Source organism: Poromitra crassiceps (assembly GCF_964638095.1).
Source record: "Poromitra crassiceps genome assembly, chromosome: 13".
NCBI classification, from domain to species: domain Eukaryota; kingdom Metazoa; phylum Chordata; class Actinopteri; order Beryciformes; family Melamphaidae; genus Poromitra; species Poromitra crassiceps.
This window is the reverse complement of record NC_139644.1, coordinates 14,956,255-14,977,394: the sequence shown is the minus strand read 5'-3', so window position 1 is coordinate 14,977,394 and position 21,140 is coordinate 14,956,255. Positions and strand designations below refer to the sequence as shown.

Below are 21,140 nucleotides of genomic sequence, written 5' to 3'. Positions count from 1 at the left end.
GGGGAACCGACAACCTTCTGGTCACAAGCTTGCTTCTCTAACCGTTGGGCCACCAGTGGACCACCATGTGCTGAATGGATGGACAAACGGATTGAGAAGCTTTTTGGGGACGGGCCCTCATGGAGGATGTCTGATAAACAAGATAACTCCAGCAAGGGAACATCACGTTCCTGACTTATCCTTTAATTCCACGTAGGCAATTCACAGCGGGGGTAGTCTGATATGAGTCAGCACTATTTATCTGGGTCATTCTGACAAAAGCGTTTCTAAATGATAAATAGACTACAACTTCAAATTTGTTTCCGGCGGAGAAGTAGAGTTTTGTGAGGTTTATGAGCTTGGTAATGATGCGGACAGATTTAGTTAAATCTGAAATGAAATAACATGCATTAAAGACTAATCTCTAATCACTCCTAAGTACAGCTGGTCCAAGTTTATAGTAGTTCCCACAGAAACAGACACTGCAGCATGGAGCACATTAAGCCACACTGTGACATTATGGTGGCATTGACTCAAGGACATGACTTTACCTTGTGCTGTGCAAGATCAACACTCCAGCAGACCAGTAGTTCATTCTCTCTCTCTCTTTATTTTTTTGCAATGAGGGGCTGCATAATTTGCTTTAGGATATTGAAAAGTTTTTCTGTTTTTTTCTTCTTCCTTTGAAAGTTTATGATGAAACAGCAAAGTTTGCGTTCAGCAAGATAATCTTCACAAATGAGGACCACTTTTATGATTTTCGAAGCGTAAAAGTGTTTTCTTTTTCAGAAAACGCTTAAAAAGTTATAAAAGTGGTCCATGCAGGAGATGGCAAATTAGTCTGTTGAGCACCTAATGAGGTGACTCATTCAGGAAAATATTTTGAAACAATTACTCTAAACCTGTGTGAGCAGATGGGAAACACTCCTGGACATTTCAGAGTGTGTGTGTGTGTGTGTGTGTGTGTGTGTGTGTGTGTGTGTGTGTGTGTGTGTGTGTGTGTGTGTGTGTGTGTGTGTGTGTGTGTGTGTGTGTGTGTGTGTGGGGGGGGTGTGAGCGAGGGTTTTAGCTATACTAAATTGGGGTCTAGGAATCTTGGTTTGGTCATAGCCATGAATGTCGGCATGATGAACGATGAGATTTATGTAGATTAAATTTCATAAATCAAAGTGGGACTTTGGTGACAAATTATATCTGCTTGCCACATTTCCACGTCACTGTGAAGTGCGTTTGCAGCTCCTGGTAGTTTTATAGTTGTATGAGCCTGCAAACAGCCTCTGTTTCGCCTGTGCTTAATTGATTTATTTGAACAGTCATTGGCTACACTGTTTGTTGAAAGCTTGCTTGATTCCTTTTCACCAGCTGCAATCCAATTATCCCACCAAAGAGGCGTGCTAAATACAATTATACAACAGTTAGTTCTGGTCAAGCAATTAGATTGGATAAGAGGCATTATGATGATATTTATTATAACAGCATGGGACGTTCACTGTATGTATATCTATGTATATCACTCTCGTGTGATAGGCTATTGTTGGCCCCGGTGCTGGTAATGCACCAGGGGCCTTACATTCCCGCATGTCGCCAAGACTATTATGCACCTTTTTAGGCGACTAAATGGCGGCCGGCCACTAGAGGGCGCCGCTGCCCCACTAAGATTTGCCGTCATACCTTCCTCACGGTATCAGCTGTTTCCCCAAAACAACGTGCCCAGGTCGCTTTGCAGAATGCAGCTTACGCGGCCCCTCCCCCTTGCTGCATGCCAGACGCACAGTAGAGAGGAGCTGTGAGCTGTCCCTGTGTGTTTACAATCATGTGTGTGATAAAGCAGGACAACGCAAGGACCCCCCTGAACTTTCCCCCATCTAAAAACGTTGGCTGTATGGGAATATTTCGGCGTTTGTAAAAATACAGATGGCCATAGCCTCAACGCAAGACTCATCCGAATGACTGATGAGTCTCGCGTTGAGCCTAGGATGGCCAGGGCTTAGATCTGCGTGAGCACGACCCGTCGTAATTTGTCAAATTCAAGGTACATTAAAACGTTGTCTTGCTTCAACATACATCGCATCGCATAAACCATTATCACCCGCAGGTTTGAGGAGTAGCTAACATAAACATCAGATAAATACTCTCTATAGGCTAACGTTACCTACTGAGGCAGCTAACATGGCTAATTAGCTAGCTAACGCGGTCCATCGATATACAGTCTGGTACAGATAAAGCAGTGTGTTCCTTCTGTTTTACACAATGTTAGCCAGCCTGCCTGGTCTCTTCTCTGTATATCCAGCTAAGAGAGGAGCTTGTGAAGATTGAACGAACATCCCCACAGTCAAAGCACTTCCCTGAGATATCTATATAAAAACGTTTATTGCTTTAATACCAAAAATAAAACCTCCAGTGTCTGTAAGCTAACGCTAACGCGTTAGCGATTAGCTATTGGCTGGTTGTTGTGTACACTTGTGTAGGCCCCATGTTATGGTTAGACCCGGGAGTTAACATTATAAAACACATTTCCTGGCATATGCAGGTAGTTGGAAAACCTGGTAAGTTCTGAAAATATGTGTCTATTATTGTGTTATTCCAGCTATCGTTATCGGTTGTTAGGTTAGAGTAATATGAAGCCGACAAAAACCGGCAAAACAGACAAGCGGTTAATGCTACTGCTTCCATTAAAACCATTGTGTATTAAAATAAACGATAACGTAGCTGGAGTAACTAATAAAACACATTATTTTCTGAACTTACTTAAGTCCCCAACCAACTTCGCGCAGCTTTCTCAAAACAATGTCCTTTTTATTGCGGTCCATCGATATACAGTCTGGTAGACAGATCAAGCAGTGTCTTCCTTTTGTTTTACCAAGCAGTGTCTTCTCTATCTAAAACAGATCTATAAGGTGAAGAGCCTGTAGCCTGTAGATGATGGCTTGAGACTGGCTGCCACAGCTGTCAATCAGCCCTTTTTATATGTCAAATAAGTACTTAAAAACAAACTGATCAGAAAAATGACCACTTGCACAGGCATTAGCATGACAATAACTATCTAAAATGATACAACCCACCTTTGGAAAAAATGCGTGACGATACCATGCACCGGGGCTATGCCAGGTTTCGACCTGGCCTTGTTTAAATAGATTATCAAAGCTGCAGAGCTGAGCGTTGAAGTTCTAGGAAATCTGAATGACCACACATACATTAATGAGTGTGGCCAAGCTCTAAGATCATTCAGCGTAGAACTGAACCATTCCACAAATGATTTTTGGATACAAGCTATAAGATCAGCATAGCTCATTCATCACTGTAACGTCTGAACCTTGTGAACGAATGGGAGAGCAAGCAGACTGAAGCAGTGCATGGATGTTTTCCATGTCTTTGACCAAAGGGCCTTGAACTGTGAAACATGACTGTGCTGCTGCTGAGTGCAGATTAGAAAGATATCACAGGCAAGCCAAGGATGATGTCGCAATTGGCTCCTCTCTCAAATCAAGACGTGGTTACCTTAGTCCTTCAGCATTAGTTTGGGGGATATTATTATTATTTTAGCTAATATATGTATGGTAATTAGAATTATGAGAGGTGGATTCCTGCCTGCATTTATGTTCTTCCCACAAAGAAAAAGCCCCATTGTCCAATCATGCCATTTTTTGGAAGGCTGATAATTGCAAAAATCTTGTTTCCTATACATGTATTAAACAGTTGAGGTACCTACTTATACTATTACATAATGTTTCTGTATATTTTTTATATATATATATATATATATATATATATAATGTATATATACCGGTGTATGGATTTTAACTGTTAATTTATATTTTTAACAACTGTCTTAAATAAATCCATTCATTCATTCATTCATAATATGCAATAGAAACCATCAGTGAAACCATGACATTTTCCTTTTGCGACCCCCCACACTTTGACATTATTTTGAAGGAGTAGGTGAGTCACAGACAGTGCAGGTCAAGCAGGACAGGGTGTACATCATTGTACAACATTGTGAACATACAAATCTAATGGGGGTTGGCTGATGGGGGTTGGCTGACCTGCAGAGTAACAACTGTCTTAAATCAATCCATTCAGTCATTCACGATATGCAATAGAAACCATGAGATAAATGATGACATCTTCCATTGGCGATCCCCCGCACTTTGACATTATTTTGAAGGAGTAGGTGAGTCACAGACAGTGCAGGTCAAGCAGTGCAGGGTGTACATCAGGGTGGGCTGACCCGCAGAGTAATCACCATTGTGAACGTACAAATCTAATCAGTTTTCCCCACACAGGATTTAATTAGATGACCATATAAGGCCGACTCAGAAGCATGGTTGACCAAATCAAAGATGACAAGCAGAATTAAAGACTATGAGCAGCTGTTTCATCCCACTTATAAAAGTACAATTAGACAGTACACAATACTGACACTGAGTATACTGTAAAAGTAAATTGGTAAAAATGTATTTCCAAGAGACATCTCTTTCTTTTTTCTTTTTTGATCGGCCCCCGGGGGCCCCCCTGTTTTCTCCCCAATTGTAGGTATACTGTACTTGGCCAATTCCCCCTCCTACTGGTCGTTGCTTCATCCCTTCTGCCAATTTGGGCATGGTATAGAGTAGCACATGCTTCCTCTGATACATGTGTAGTTTTCTGATGCGCTTCTTTTCATCCGGCAGCAAGGGGTTTCACTGGCAGGATGCAGCGCGTGGGAAGATGATGCTATTCCCCCCAGTTCCCCTCCCCCCGAACAGGCGTCCGACCGACCAGAGGAGGCACGAGTGCAGCGACCAGGACACAGCCTTGATCCGGCTTCCCACCCGCAGACATAGCCAATTGCCTGTATGGACTCCCGTCCAAGCCGGAGGTAACACGGAGGCACGAACCCGCGACTCTCGTGTTGGTATAGGCAGGGAATCTACCGTTGTATTACCCGGAAGCACAGAGACATCTCCTTCTGATGAAAGGAATCACATTTTGTTCAAGGTTCACAGGATAAACAATTTTCCTCCATGGAGTCCTTTGCTTTTGCACAGCTGAGCTGAAAGACAGATGAATAGGGATAGTTTGCATTGATGGATGAATCAGATCAATGGACAGCTTCATTGCGTTATTCTGTGATTCATTATCCTTGACTTCAAGTGGAGCAGCGTGCCCCAAGAGGCAGGACATCTGCATCCTGGCAGCCAGCGCTGTGCCACAGACGCAAGAGATGACACATCTGATGCAAGCTGTCCCAGCTGAGCAGCAATCACGTCATCATGGAGGCTATAGTGGAGTGGGGGACTCACCCAGGGAGTGCCACGGAGGGGTTCAAAAGGAAGGCTGGACCCCAAGCACAATTCAGAAGTCCCCGGGTAGTCCTCACGAGGCACATGTTTAGACTGAGCTACAGATGGTTAGTCCTCACGAGGCACATGTTTAGACTGAGCTACAGATGGTTAGTCCTCATGATGAGGCGCATGTTTAGACTGAGCTACAGATGGTTAGTCCTCATGATGAGGCACATGTTTAGACTGAGCTACAGATGGTTAGTCCTCATGACGAGGCACATGTTTAGACTGAGCGATGGTTAGTCCTCATGATGAGGCACATGTTTAGACTGAGCTACAGATGGTTAGTCCTCATGATGAGGCACATGTTTAGACTGAGCTACAGATGGTTAGTCCTCATGATGAGGCACATGTTTAGACTGAGCTACAGATGGTTAGTCCTCATGATGAGGCACATGTTTAGACTGAGCTACAGATGGTTAGTCCTCATGATGAGGCACATGTTTAGACTGAGCTACAGATGGTTAGTCCTCATGATGAGGCACATGTTTAGACTGAGCTACAGATGGTTAGTCCTCACGAGGCACATGTTTAGACTGAGCTACAGATGGTTAGTCCTCATGACGAGGCACATGTTTAGACTGAGCTACAGATGGTTAGTCCTCATGATGAGGCACATGTTTAGACTGAGCTACAGATGGTTAGTCCTCATGATGAGGCACATGTTTAGACTGAGCTACAGATGGTTAGTCCTCATGATGAGGCACATGTTTAGACTGAGCTACAGATGGTTAGTCCTCATGATGAGGCACATGTTTAGACTGAGCTACAGATGAGATTCAGATTGCTGACTCTCCGTTTCACTTCTGGAGTTCATTTATGGGACTTTCTCTTCGGGGACCAACATACACACCTTCCTCACCACTTTTCCTTCCCCATGAATTTCTTAAGTTTAAGTATCATTCTTTTGCACTGGATGATGAAAAAAAATGCAGTATATTATATACTGTATAGGCTATGTTTTGATAGTTTTGTAGGTAGACGTTTGCTTGAGGATATTTCTTTTCTCCCATTTTCTCCCCAATTGTACTTGGGCACTTCTTCCGATACATGTGCAGTCGGCAGCTGCTTCTTCTCACCGGCAGCAGGACGTAGACTAGAGCAGGGGAGGATCACACTATTCCCCCCCGAGTTCCCCTCCCCCCAAAGATGTGCCCTGACCGGCCAGAGGGGGCACTAGTGCAGCGACCAGGACTCAGACCCCACTGGCTTCTCACCCGCCGACATGGCCAATTGTGTCTGTAACGTCCGACCAAGCCAGAAGTAGCTGCCGGGAATCGAACCTGAGTCTTCGCGGTGGTAGGCGAGTGCATTAGACGGCCCTCGAGGAGGATTTGTGACTGGTCCCTGTGGAGGATTATTTCACAAGAAAGACTAATGACAGTCAGTCTTTTCAGGGAATCGAGGCTTTCACAACAACCATAGAACCGATGCAGACAGTCACTGAAAATGTGCCATCCAGTCCCACTCTGCCCTTTTGTGAAAGACTTGCCATGACACTGTGTAGGAGGGGGGGATGTATGGATTCAATACTCTCTAACTGAATTCATGTCTGCTGGTTTTTCCTGTTATGCCTCTTCTGTAACATCATATCAAACATTCATGCAGTTTCTTATGTAAGCCTCAGGCTACATGTTCAAGAGCAGAGGAATATAGTGCATGTGGTAGATATTGGGCACGAATGAGTGTTTTTGACAAAACGACAAAATAAAAAATAAACTAAACTAACACATTTTGCGGAGACCTTAAAACTGCAGCACGCTTGCGTCTTTCATGTTGGCATCATGTTAAGCAATACATTCACCAGTGGGCAGTAGAGGAGAGTCAAATGTATGAGTGTGTATGTGGTTTTGTTCCGTTTCATGCGTATCCGTAAGCTTTCAGATGACGGACAGAAAACGCCCAAACTGAACGCAGAGTACGAACAGAAGGCTCTGTCCGTCTCCGTCTCCGTCTTGAACGTAGAGTATAATTGGGCCTTAAGACAGTCTCCTGCAATCATTTAGCAAAAATCAATTAGCTTTTCAACACCATTATATATATATATATATATATATATATATATATATATATATATATATATATATATATATATATATATATGAATGTGCAGACTAGTTTTGGTAAGCCTTCCGGGTCTTATAATATCTGTTTGCTTCAAGGAAAGAGAATGTTCACTAATTCAGTGCATAGAAAATATAGGACAGCATTGACATTTAATGCTATATGACCTCCCCAGGCCTCGTATAATTAGCCTCTAAAAGTCACATACAGAGAAAAGGACAAATCCAAGCTTGCCATTTTCAACGAATAAAGTGGAATGCTCACTAGTTGGAGCTTTCCATTATAGTTTAGGTTTAGAACATGTTAGGTCTAATGCATTGATTTGTTTTAGTTTTTGATGCATGACTCCCCCCCCCCCCCGCGCCCCTGCAAAATAAATGTAATCCAAGGCAAAAATGTCTGTCTCTCAGAAAATGACAGACAGACAGACAGACAGACAGACAGACAGACAGATAGATACAGTAGATAGATAGATAGATACTGTAGATAGATAGATAGATGTATAGATAGATAGACAGATATATACAGTAGATAGATAGATAGATAGATAGATAGATAGATAGATAGATAGATAGATAGATAGATAGATAGATAGATAGATAGATAGATAGATAGATGAATAGATAGATAGATAGATAGAGTTGTTACTCATTTTATTTTCTGTAAATTCCCTGAACCAGTTACATAGAAAATGGGTCTTTTATAAATTATGGAAAGTTTCGGTTGTTACAGTTTTTCCACAATTGTTAACACACGTTTCTCAAAACAATAACGGCTTTCTCAAAACTGCACACACAAAACTGAAAACCTCACACACACACAATGCTAAACCTGACACTCCCTTTGCAAGATGACTCTTTGCCATCAAATCTCTTACAGTAACTGTTCACAAAATGGAACTCGTGTTTTCATTTGGTACACACAGCTATATTTTCAAATGACACACACATACCATTCATTGAGTACACACAACTAAGCATTTGCTGCACACTACCAAGCATTTACAGCACACTGAAGTGCAAAATTGAAAACACAATCATAGAAATGGAAGGGGGTTCTCCGAGCAGATGCCCTCCCGCCTCAAGAAGAGAGGCATCCTGCCTCGGAGTCACTACGCCAAAGAATCAGTTGCCATGCTGCCACGCCATCAGAATTAATGCCATACCGCTTCAGGCCATGAATCCTATCGCCATGCCATACTTCAATAAAGCTTGCTGATTACTGTAACCTTACCCTCTGGTCTCTCATGATTGAAATGATGGTCTCGACCTAGTTTCAAGATGAAGACCAGTCACGCTGCCTCACGCCACACATAATCTAGAGACATAGCGACCTCAGCATCACATGTAATCCTAGCGTGACGACAAGTGTGGTAATCCCAGCGTGACGTCGTTAATGTCGTCAGTGCAGTAGTGACGCACTTGCCTAGGTGACGGCGTTAGTGTCGTCAGTGCCGAGGCCATGACGTGGCAGTATTTATAGCCACGCCGGGCGCACCACGGTCCTTGTTCCCTGTCCCCTAGCGCTGCACCAAGCTGATCTAATTCCTTCTCTGGAAGCCGCGTTTCACCCCACCCACCTCCCCAGTCCACCACCAATGTACTGACTCCCGAAGAATCCCCTACGGGGGGGGGGTTCTCCGAGCAGATGCCCTCCCGCCTCAAGAAGATGAATGACAATGACTCTGGAGAATGAGCCATTTCTCCTTTTGTAAAATGTCTCATGTAGGCCTACTTTTTTCATAGTCAAACATAAAACAGCACACAAATATGCAGGAAAAAAAGTTTTATTTCGGTACACACAGAGAACAGTACAGTACTGTAAACCGGGCCTGCTCAATCCCCCCCTCCCCAAAAATGAATTAGGCATCATGCCTCCGGTTCCTGTCTGGCTAGAGGGCCTCATCCACATCACAGTGGTCAGCCAGGATCCTCGTTTGTATTTGTCGGAGTGTGATATAGCGTTGTTCTCACGAACCATATTTACAATTTCAGTCTCCTGTTCAGCTGTGAAAGTGTGCGTTCTTCCTCCACGGTGTGGTTCTCTTTCAGTCCTGCAAAATACAAATACTGTGAGCACACTGTATTCTATTGATATGCAGTATTACAGTACACAAGGCAAATACATACCTGTTCTCCTTCCTGAAGGTTCTAATGATGGCAGCAACTGTGAAGCGGCTGAGATTTGGGTGGACCCTCTGGCCAGCCTCCCTCTTCCTCAACAGACCCGAATGTTTAGAGATTTGAATATTTGTGTGTTGTAGGTTGATGCTTTGAGATTTGACTTGAGAAGTGTGTGCAACAACTGAACATTGTGTGTAGTGTTTTGACAACACGGTCATGTGTAATTGACATCAGAGTGTAAAGAAGGAAAGTCAGAGTCTAATGCAGATAAGGGAGTGTGAAGTAGTGCCAAATTGGGTTGAGCGATTCGTACATGAAGTGAAGGTTGTGTGTTAACAATCGTGAAAAACTGTAATTGCCTTGAATTGCAGAGACAAGTTCAGCCCTGGTACATAAGGTCATTTGAGCAACAAATTGTTTGATCCTGCAATATATGAGAATTTTCTCTGAATGCCATGTGGATGGCAAATTCGATGAAATGGCCCGTTTCAAATAGCCTGCTATCAGTAAAGTGCTACAGGCTACTGGCTTTATAGGCAGACTAAACCAAATAACCATTCTCTTGATAAGTCCACCACAGAAAATAAAAATGTGTGCAAGCTTGAGGAAAGAAGAGAACGTTACATTTTCGGGCACCTAAATTTAATTAACCCCCAGATTTATTTTTAAGTAGTAGAGACCGAGGCATATTGTCACACATTTTACTCTTTGGTGTATTTCTCATTAATTCTCAATAGGGGGGGCCCGTGGAGAGAGCAGGCGCTCCAACAATGTATTGGGCAGAGAATAGGCCCCGGCAAATGACTCAAATTGTCACCCCAGAAATACGCCTGTGTTCAAATAAGAACTTATAAGGTGACCAGATTTCTGAAATGAAAATCGGGGACATTTTCAGTTCTGCAGTCAATATATCATTAAAATATCCAATGTTATTATCTACCGTATGTAATAAAAAGGGGGACAATTGTGGTTTCATGTATTTTGACCGTGGTACTATAATAAACTATGGTGCAGGCCGACTGATATCCCTCCAAAATACCACATTAAGACCTCGAGGAACACCATAGAAAAATTCATTTGGAGATTGCACTAAATGGATAACATATATATCTTACGCGAGGTCATTTGCTATATGCCCTCGAAAGGCAACACCATCTCCGTCTCCGGGAATAGCTGGCCTATCCCTAAATGTGTGTGTGTGTGTGCGTGTGTGTGCGTGTGTGTGTTTGCTTGCATGCGTGCGGGTACTTCGTAACTAGCGTGTAGCCTACTAGTGGGCCCTGCTTGCACTGGGGCCCGTCATGACCCTACGCCACTGGTGAGACTTGTGACAACTTACAATACGTGTACAAAAGAGTTACTTCTGGACTGTTACTTCCTGGACTCAATTTCCCATAATCCTCCACACCTCACATATGCCTCCTTAGTTCATGTACTGTGTAGTTAGTAGCTGGTCATTAAGTCTGATTCCTCTGTTTCTTCAGAACCACACACAATGGATATATGCAACAGTTTGTAAATAGTAAATGTTAGTTGAGCAGATTGGACTGGACCTCCCCTCATTGCAACCTGACCGTTGCCCCCATGGTGTTTAATCCCTGAACACCCCGAAGACCAAAGCAAAGGTCATACAAGAAACGGACATTGGAGCTGGACTATCATCTGAAGGCTGGTGTGAGACGTCACGGCATGGGGAAGTGCACAGATGTTACAGGATTATGACTTTGAAGGTCGCACCAGCACCATGCCCAAAGACTGCTGGAGAGTGCTAAAGATGAAGACACACATGTTGGATTGCCCACACCTTCCACAGTCAAACAAACCATATGCAACAGTATACAATAAATAGGCTATATATTTTAACCTGACCGGATTGGACTGGACCTCCCTTATTGCAATTTGAACGTTGCCCCCATGGTGTTGTTTAATGCCTGAACCCCCTATATATAAGCTTTCCTACAATAGGAGACTGTGTTGACACTATACACTATACACAGCCTATAGGCTATGTAATTTATACACAAGTGTGAGGCCACTTAACTGCACAAGCCAAATGTTTGTGGGTTGAAGTACCAAGATAATATTCATTCAGAATAGAATGGATGTGAAACTATTTCTAACCAAACAGAGCGTGGGGGGGATTTTAGTATGACAACATACATCAATGTCACAACATGCTCCAGCAGCTGCATTCCTGACCAATATCTTCTCTGAGCACAGAGCTTCACTGAACCATTCACATTAATGTATTATCCGTTAGCTGACCCTTGCTTTTATTTGTCACAATGTAAATTATGTAGTTCCGAGGGGAAGAGACGACATCAGACTTGTAGTGAAATTAATGACATGTTGATGATGAGAAATAAATAAGGTAGAAATGTCCAGGGCCTTGGGCCTTGTGTAATCGCTAATCCATTACTTCCTTTCTCTTTCAGAGTTTGTGTTTAGAGTAGTTGATATATTACCTTCCTGGCTAACACATTTACAAGAAATTGTGGACAGAGGTTAACTTTTGGAATTGCATAAACAGAAGCCTCTCTCTCACGCACGCACGCACACACACCTCTGTTGCACTCGTTGTCTCCTAGAGTATTCACCTTATGTAGAAGAGACAAGTCTGGCTTGAGAGACTAACAGGAAGTGTAAACACAATCGGAAGTTCTGATTGTGTTTACACTTCCTGTGCCTCATAAACTTAGTCTGACTCCTATGTGAGTCAAACTAGGTTTGATAGAAAAACACAGGTAGCGAGCACACTCAAAATGTATTAAAAACTCACTGGGCGCAGGCCAGGGCAAGCAAAGAGTTCAGTGAAGAGAGAAGCCAGTCAACGCACAGCACAGCACAGCACAACACAACGCTGAGGAAGGTCTTTGACTGAAACGTTTGTTGTCTGCTGCCCAGGTGCCCAGGACGAACTAATGAAATCCTATGAAAGGACATTTGGAGTGCTGGCTTCTCGAACTAGGTTTGACCAGGTGAGTCAGACTAGTTTAAAACAGCAGGCGTTTTGAACAGGAAGTCGTGACACAATGGGTCAAATGGCCGGTGCTACATAAGGGTGAATAGCATGATTTCAATTCATTCTAGTTGTTCGTTGTCACATGTGCCACACAAGTCGCACAAGACATTTAATTGAAGTTCAAAGCACAAGCTTTTGTTTGGCTCTCGATCCTGCCTACGCATTTCCGCACTCGACTACCCAGCTTTTGTAATCTATCTCCAAACCCAGCAGTCTTAATTCCCAAGGCGATGACTGGGCTCTTCCAAACAACAGCCTGTTCACAACAATAATTAAATTAGTCGATAAAGAAAAGTAAAAACATGGGATGACATTGAAGGGGATTTATATAATGCTTCAGGGAACATTAAAAAAAAGCCAGAAACCGATTAAACCTGAGTGGAAGAGGTTAGGGATGTTGTTGTTGTTGTATTTCTGCTGCTCTGAAGAGCTTTGATGAATATCAATGCAGTTTGAGTTACATACAAAGGATGAAATCCTTGACAAAAACAAGGCACAAAAAAGGTAAACAAATTTGGAATCTTATAACCCTGCAGCGTTTTCGTTCAAGGTTCAGTTGCCCAGAACAATAAAACATGTTTAGAGGCCAAAAACATCCACTTGCAAACATTTTTTTAATTACTTCAGTAATTTGATTCTCATCTCATTCAGTTGTGCCTGATTGACAAAATTGGCAAAGATCATGCATGTGATTATGACTTAAAAAAAACACGTTAATTATTGAGTATCAACCAAACTAGATGAAGGCAAAGACTTATGATCAACATCATCTCCTGCTTTATGCTTTTCATATTGCAATTTTCTCAGATGACATTTCTGCCTTGATTGCAAAAGAATAAACAGCAGCTTGAATATGATTGTGAACAGTGGTCTTGAGATGAGGATCAAGACTTGGGTCTTTAGTGCAGTCCATGTAGGTGTTCCAAGCTGAACCAGATTGCACACAGTGCAAAAGGAACAGAACTGTTAGATCTAAATTATTGTCAGCTATAGCCTTTATAGTTCTACTCTTTTGTTTGCCTTTCACAAGGCGAACAGCACCTTATTTACTCCTCTGCCTAAGGAATTAAATGCTGGCTTATTTTTTTTGCTTTTTCTTTACCAGTGATATGGTGTTCTATCAGGGTCTAATGGACAATAGCCTACACAGGAAATCAATCACTCATGGAGAATATCTTTGATTCTGAACATGACTGAGTTAACAAGGCTCTTCCTGCTCTCAGCTCAGAATCTGCCATGCTGATTTTATCATTTTATTTAGGTTTACATGACTATTGTTGTAGTCTGATAACATTCACACAAATGCATTATACACACTACTACACTAAAAATGTGCATGCTATTCTAGTGTATTCTTTGTGTGGGTTACTTGCTATTGGTGGAGGTGGATGATATGACCCACCTTTCTAGAACTCAGAACTTTCCCCATGACACAAATGTGTCATTATACCCAGATCTAAGTGTGTGGGGCCTTATGTCATGTCTAGCCTGCATAATGCTCCGCACACTCAGATCTGGGTCATATGTGATCGTTGGTGCTATACAGCAATCAGACATGCTGGAAACCACACTGTGAATAGGACACAGAGAACCATGAATCACACAGTCATCTTGCTAAATCTGCATTTAATTACAGTAGTTCTTTTCTGATTGCCGTGGTGGTCTCTCTGCAGTGATGGCTAATGATAAGGTATGAATGGGTGAATGTAGACTATCTACTGATTGTAAAGCGCTTTGGATAAAAGCGCTATATAAATGCAGGCCATTTATGATAAGTTGGCCCATAATGCTAATCGTGTGTGTGTGTGTGTGTGTGTGTGTGTGTGTGTGTGTGTGTGTGTGTGTGTGTGTGTGTGTGTGTGCGCGTGTGTGTGTGTGTGCGGCGGCGGCGGCGGGGGGGGGGGGGGGGGGGGGGAATCAACTGCTGGATCTATCCACTAATGAGGACATACAGCAGTAGAGGGGGGCAGTAGGGGTTGAGCAACAAAGAAATAACACCAGTTCCAAAAGGCAAATCAGTGAGCATAAAACAGTGAGACACATTGTGTCCTTTGTAAAGACAATTATATATACCTCCTCTGACAATTTGCAAATGTGATAGACGAACTAACTGCATTGTCAATATCACTATGCAATCTGACTGTAATGTTGCTTCTTTACATAATCCTTTTTCCACTGAGATGATAACAGATACAATATAATGCAGCCGACATGGTCTTTATCAATATTAACTTACTCCCAGTTATCAGTGATTAAACATTGAGTAAGCCTTTCATTATAGCATCATTTTAGTCAGGTTAATGAGGCCTAACACGAGGGGGGGGGGGGGGGGGGGGGCTGGGTCACTGCAGCCAGATATCACATATGGGTCAAAAAGAGTGGAGGAAGGCAGGTGAGATGAGGGGGCAACCTGGGATTAGCAGACTGGGAGAGGTTAGGTTTAGGGTTAGGGTAAGGGGTTAGGGTTAGGCGTGGAGGGTGGGAGAGGTTAGGTTTAGGCGTGGGGGGGGGGGGGGTGGGAGAGGTTAGGTTTATATGGTTAGGGTAGTTAGGGTTAGGCGTGGGAGAGGGCTCCGGGGTCGGAGACCCCCCGAACGCATGTTCTGTTCACCAGATTTGTTTTTTTAGGTCTTCCCCCCATTTTACCCAATGTGAAGAAGAAGCCATGTATGAGGGCAAGGACGAGCAATATCCAGGGAGATGGGTTGACCTGAATACAACTCTGACACCGATCTACACAATAGACATGACTCACTGAACTGCATTAGCCTTTATATCAATGCTCATCCTGCACATTGCAACCACACAGCAGTGTTTGCACACGTTTCAATCTGCATGAGTGCCATGTGTTGAGTCATGCTTTACATAGTAGCCTACAGTTGTAGACATAGGCTGTATTTAGATATCGATACTTCAGGTTGCTAGGTATTATTGACATGTGGAGCATTTATTCTTGGCCATCACAGGTCAAATCTGTATGTTCTACGCATTGGTGTCAGATGATCTATATGGCCTATATAGAGACATTGCATGAAATAGGCCATGCCCATCACGGGGGAAAAGCTCCGTTCATTTCCACACACCAGTGTCATTTTCCTTGAATTAAACATAGCTAAAAGCTGTTGTGTGGTGGGCTGCGAAGACAACAAATGTAAAAAATCGCCAGTTAAAGTTTTTTTGTACTCCTGAGCAAAACAAGGAAGCCATTGAGAATTGGTGAGAAGAAAAATGTGGATAGCTGTCAAGGAAGTAAGTTGGAGTGTTCATCTTCCGTATATACAATCTTTTTGTGCAATACGCAACCATGCACGCGACATAGGAGAACGCCAGGAGTGGAGGGGGGGTTTCTGTTTCCCCCCGTCTTGGGCGTGGTTTCTGAATGATGACGCGTTACGCAGTGTCTCTATAGAGTAAAATCTAGGCTATAGCCTATATTCCAAAAAGGAGAGATAAAAGGTAAAGTCCCAATGATTGTCACACACCTGAGTGTGTGAAATTTGTTCTCCGCATTTGACCCATCCCCTGGGGGAGCGGTGAGCAGCAGCAGCAGCGCCGCACTCTGGAATCATTTGGTGATCTAACCCCCCAATTCCAACCCTTTGATGCTGAGTGCCAAGCAGGGAGGCAATGGGTCCCATTTTTATAGTGTTTGGTATGACTCGGCCGGGGATCGAACTCACAAGCTCCCAGTCTCAGGGCAGACACTCAAACCACAAGGCCACTGAGCTGGGGCAAAGAGCATCCTTTTTGGGAATAATCTTATGTAGCCTATGCCACGATGATGATTACATTCTCTAAAATGCTGATTAAGAAAGACTCAGGGTAGCACTTCCTGCTTGTTTATCATACTACTTTTTTGAGGTTTCAGCACTCAACCTGAATCATTAAACTGATTGGAGCACATGTAGCATACTCGCTTTCTAATCCTCTAGTCTAACATATTTTTTCATTTTATTTCATTTGATTATAAATGGTAATTACCATCACCATTTAGGGATATAGAATCAAATGTATTAGTTAAATCTATCATAACAGTAGACATGACAACAATAACGCATCACGTGTCTAATCAGAGCACTGTCAGATGTAGAAAGTTGATCAAATTCTACAATTTTGAAAAATTAGGAAAGTAGTAAAGTAGGCTACTACTGAAGTTATGTGTGTGAGTGAGGTGCTAAATGAACGTTTGTGTGTGTGTGTGTGTGTGTGTGTGTGTGTGTGTGTGTGTGTGTGTGTGTGTGTGTGTGTGTGTGTGTGTGTGTGTGTGTGTGTGTGTGTGTGTGTGTGTGTGTGTGTGGGTCCATCAGCTCGCGTCAGCTGATCCTTCATGACGCAAATTATCTGCGCCGCAGAGAACGGGGGAAGTGATGGCGGTGGCTCAAACAAAGCAAGAAAAGGAGAGCGGTGATTGCTCTTTGCTGCCGTTAGTTCATGATATTATCAAATGGTAGGAATACCGGCATATGCATGTGTGGTAAATCCTTACTTTGTGGCTTGACGTGGCAGTGTCGTTGAATGTAAACAATCGGTTTTGCTCGCTTGTTGACTTCTTAGCTAACACTAGCTGCTAACGTTAAGGCAGTAGTTAGCTAAACGTTAGCTCAGGAACGGTATTTCCTGTGTATGCTGTTGTGTATAAATCGGCTCAACATGTCCTTGTTTGTCTTATTTCTTGAAGCATGGACAAGGACAGCCAGGATGTCCACCAAGAACTAGCCAAGCTGAAGGTAAAGATCCAGGAGACACGGGATCAGATCTCCAACATGCCCGGGATAGACGTGAGCCCGGCGGAGCAGCAGCAGCAGCTGGCCACGCTGCGGGAACAGGTCCGCACCAAGAACCAGCTGCTGCAGAAGTACAAGAGCCTCTGCATGTTCGACGTGCCCAAAGCGTCGTGAAGTGAAGCTGGAGGCTGCTGCCTGTCTGCACCACTGAGATAATGTGACTGGAGGGACTGGAGGCAACCCGGACACGTTCAGGGTGGGTGAAGGATGACATTTCTCTTCACATCCTCACTCACGGAGGAGCTACCATAAGGGAATCAAATAGGCCTGTATGGATATTTCTGGACATGTAATGAGCACGGATTCCATACTCCTGAATGGCTCTGTTTTGATGTTATTGAGCTTCAGTCAATAGCCTTATGATTTCTTGATGCAATATTACAAAAAATAAATCAAGGCAGAAATGTTTAGGCTATTGTAATAACCACTCCTAATTATTTTGTGTTTTATTTCCACTTAGCATTTTGTAATAAAATATTGATAAAGATCATATTAATTTGATTACTTTTTTGTCCAGCACATACATATTGGATTTATTTGACATAAAACGGACCACCAGTTGCATTGTTCTGGAGACATGCAGTTAAGGGGCATTTTATAACATGCAGGCAGCTAGAGGTTTTTAAATGTGACCTGTATCCGGATAAGTAATCCGGTTTAAGGAAACACACACGCTAATGCAAGGTGTAAATGCATCGTGATCAGAACTTCTTGACCGCATCTGGAGGAAGTCTCGCTCACATTGTGTTCAGATCTCTTGCACCCCATTTACACCTGGTTTTTAAATACAACAATTATCCAGATAACCTATCCGGATACAGGTCGCATGTAAAAACCATGTGTAAATGAGTTGTTATTCAGTGTTAATTTACACTAGTGAGTTATAAAGATTAATCACAATGAAGTGTAGATGTTCTGCTGCAAGACTGCAACATTGTCAATAACTCAATTGGGTGAAGATGCATAAAACGTTCACAAAACCTTTGTAAATAAGAGACACCTGTGTTGTATCGACTGACTGTGTTCTGGGACCTGGGATTTATTTTGGTCAGTCTCACAGGTGTTGTGCCAAAAACTGATGGCTAAAAAGTGATTGCTGTCCACGGCATAGCCTGTTAAAAGCTGTATCGTCCAGTTTATATAGGCCTATGTCTATAGCCTATAGTATAAATACTATAGTATTGTTTCCAATGTTAAATGTGTGTTTGGTATGTCTCCTTGTTTAAGCCTATATTTGGAAAATGGAAACTAGACTATAATACACGTGAATTACAGATAGATTATTTTATATGTAAAATAAATAAATGTTCTCTTGATTATTCTTATTGGCTACTCTGCATTATTTTACCTGCTGTGCTCTCTGCCCTAGATTATAACCAATCCACTCCTTTTTACCAGTTGAAATATCTGCAATCTGATGGCAGTCGCTTTTTGGCAGCTAATCACTTTTTGGCACAACACCTGTACTTTTAGATCAGAGATGTAGGCTACATTGCACCCAAATTGCTTTATAGCATATTTGACATAACTATATTGGGATGACTAATAATGCAACATAATGCAGTCTGACATTATGACATTTAATTGTTTTCATTTTTCAACGGCTGTGCAATGGGGGGAACCGCTTGGGAATGAATGTGTGCGCCATTGTGCATTATTGTCTTTTGCTTGGGAGATGACAGAAGAATGACAAACAATTCAAGTGGTATTAACAGTTTTATTTTCTGTTTTCTGCAAAAGTAGACGTTGACATAAATATACATTCAGATTTGTTCATAAAGCAACAAACATTCAAGTTCCACCCTGTTAGCTATGCAGGCTAAATATCAAAAATGTAAACAACTCCGCCACTCTCGGCAAGATATTCTCAGTAGAGGCAGCTTTTACAGCAGAGCATCTGTCTTTCTGGACTGAAGCTACATCTCTACATGTGGATATTAGCTGAGGCACTTTCCATGCTCCGTGTAGGCTCCTGTGTCTCAGCACAGTTTGGATCACACACCCCTGTCACTGCTGCCCGAGGTGTTGCGACAGCCCCGACGACTGCATGGGCTTATTTTACCCCGTTTTAAGGTTAAACCTCAGTTTTTACAACTTCTCTGCAAGTCAGCTCCTGCACATTTCGCAAATACAGTTCTCAGCAGATGACGCAGCCCCTCTCTTTCGCTTGGCCGCCTCCTATAGCTTTCTCCTTTATGTACATCAAGTCACTGTGCACGCTGGGTCTCCGCGCAAAGGGCGCCACAATCCCATATGCGTCCCCGTCTTTGCACTTCTTGTTCCTGAAGGACTTTCTGTGGAGAACCTCGCAATACTGCAGGGAAACTTTGCGGTGGCGGTCGGGGCTCATCTCGTTCGGCAGCTTGGCCATGGTGAAGAGAGTCTGAAACATTTGGTCTATGTTTGAGTTCCTCTTTGCCGAGATCTCAAAGTACGCGCACTGCTCGTCTCCAGAGACCAGCTGCTCGATCTCGTCCTCTTGGACCTCACGGTAAAAGTCCCGGTCACACTTGTTGCCGCAGATGACGAGCGGGACCGGGACGTCCACGTTCTCCTTGGTTTTGTTTTTCAGGCATGATTTGGTCTCGTATATCTGGCGCTTCAGGCGCTGCACCTCCTGGAAGGAGTCTCTGTTATCCAGACTGAACACCAAGATGAACACATCACCTGAGAGACAGAAAAGAAGACTGAGTTAATACCACTATTTCATTGCACAACATTTGTCCATTTAAATCTAGCCTATTCACCCATGTAACAGATGAATTGTAGGCTACATAAGGCAACGTGCTAATATGCGTGATTTCAAAGATAAACTCACCGGTAAGAATGGAGAGCCTCCTCATAGCCGGGAAAGGATGATTCCCAGATGTGTCCAAAATGTCCAGCTGGTAAACGTCTCCCCTTATGCTGTAGAATTTCCTGTGAAAGTCCTCAATTGTAGGTGTGTACTGGTCGTCAAACCTCTCGTTCAGAAACCGAGAGATGATGGCAGTCTTGCCAACTTTAGTCGAGCCCAGAATCACCATCCTGTGGCAATTCTTGGCCGGGATGTCGAGTTCATTCGGTGACATTTTCTTAATCATGCTTGCAGGAGCTGCACCCAGTAGTTGATGGTGCTGTGAAGAGAAGTCGTTTCTAATGGCCCCTGTGATGCTACGGGTCTAACCTGTCCTGTGCCTTTGAAGCCTGGACAGAGCAGGCTGGATATTTATGGGGTAAGGTTGTTGCGCCTCCCCAACGCGTCATGCGTCACGCAAGGCTTGGGCAGCTGGAACAGACCTGAAATTATCATGTTACTATGGCTGTTTTTTCCCCTTCTTTTTTACGTCAGCCAGCATAGATCTCAGGAGCAGACAGACGAAAGATGCATATTGGGTTGTTTTGAGATATATCCTAATCTGCATAATTAACGCAAATGAATTGCCAGCAGCGTGGCTACAGTGCTGTTTATAATAGAGGGATTTTATTAACTTCTGCAAGAGTTTATCAGTGATTTCAGCTTGTAGGCTAAGCTACGCATGTCTGTATTAAACCATGACAAAACTGCAATGACATTAAGCAAAACTCTGCACCATCCATCAACAATGTAGGATAGGAATACAGTAGCCTACATCATCATATTATTATCATTATTATCATTATTATTATCATTATTATTATCATTATTACCTCTATTATTATTATTATTATTATTATTATTATTATTATTATTATTATTATTATTATTAACATTCTTGTTGTTGTTGTTGTTGTTATTTTGGTGATGTTGAAGAACTAGGCCGCCAAAACAGCAGGCTACCTTCATTTCCTCCACGACGAGGACCATGCACTTTTCATCGGG

At 42.9% G+C, this 21,140-nt stretch overlaps 2 protein-coding genes across 2 annotated transcripts; one reads left to right on the top strand and one right to left on the bottom strand.

Moving 5' to 3' along the window:
* The first annotated feature begins 16,870 nt into the window (after positions 1 to 16,870).
* On the top strand, positions 16,871 to 18,620 carry med9 (mediator complex subunit 9). Its single transcript, XM_083648925.1, has 2 exons — positions 16,871 to 16,962; positions 17,194 to 18,620. The coding sequence occupies exons 1-2, from the start codon at positions 16,883 to 16,885 to the stop codon at positions 17,411 to 17,413; spliced, it is 300 nt and encodes a 99-aa protein (XP_083505051.1). The 5' UTR covers positions 16,871 to 16,882; the 3' UTR covers positions 17,414 to 18,620.
* Positions 18,621 to 19,436: 816 nt separating this feature from the next.
* Positions 19,437 to 20,382, bottom strand: LOC310787213 (dexamethasone-induced Ras-related protein 1-like; the record flags this gene model as incomplete). Its single annotated transcript, XM_083648581.1, has 2 exons — positions 19,437 to 19,966; positions 20,118 to 20,382. The coding sequence occupies 2 exons, from the start codon at positions 20,380 to 20,382 to the stop codon at positions 19,437 to 19,439; spliced, it is 795 nt and encodes a 264-aa protein (XP_083504707.1).
* Positions 20,383 to 21,140: the final 758 nt, after the last annotated feature.

Bases quoted from the DNA above. Each gene is read 5' to 3' on its own strand.
- med9 (XM_083648925.1), top strand. From the start codon at position 16,883: ATGGCGGTGGCTCAAACAAAGCAAGAAAAGGAGAGCGGTGATTGCTCT. The intron at 16,963-17,193 runs GTAGGAATACCG...TATTTCTTGAAG, and splicing joins GTTCATGATATTATCAAATG to CATGGACAAGGACAGCCAGG.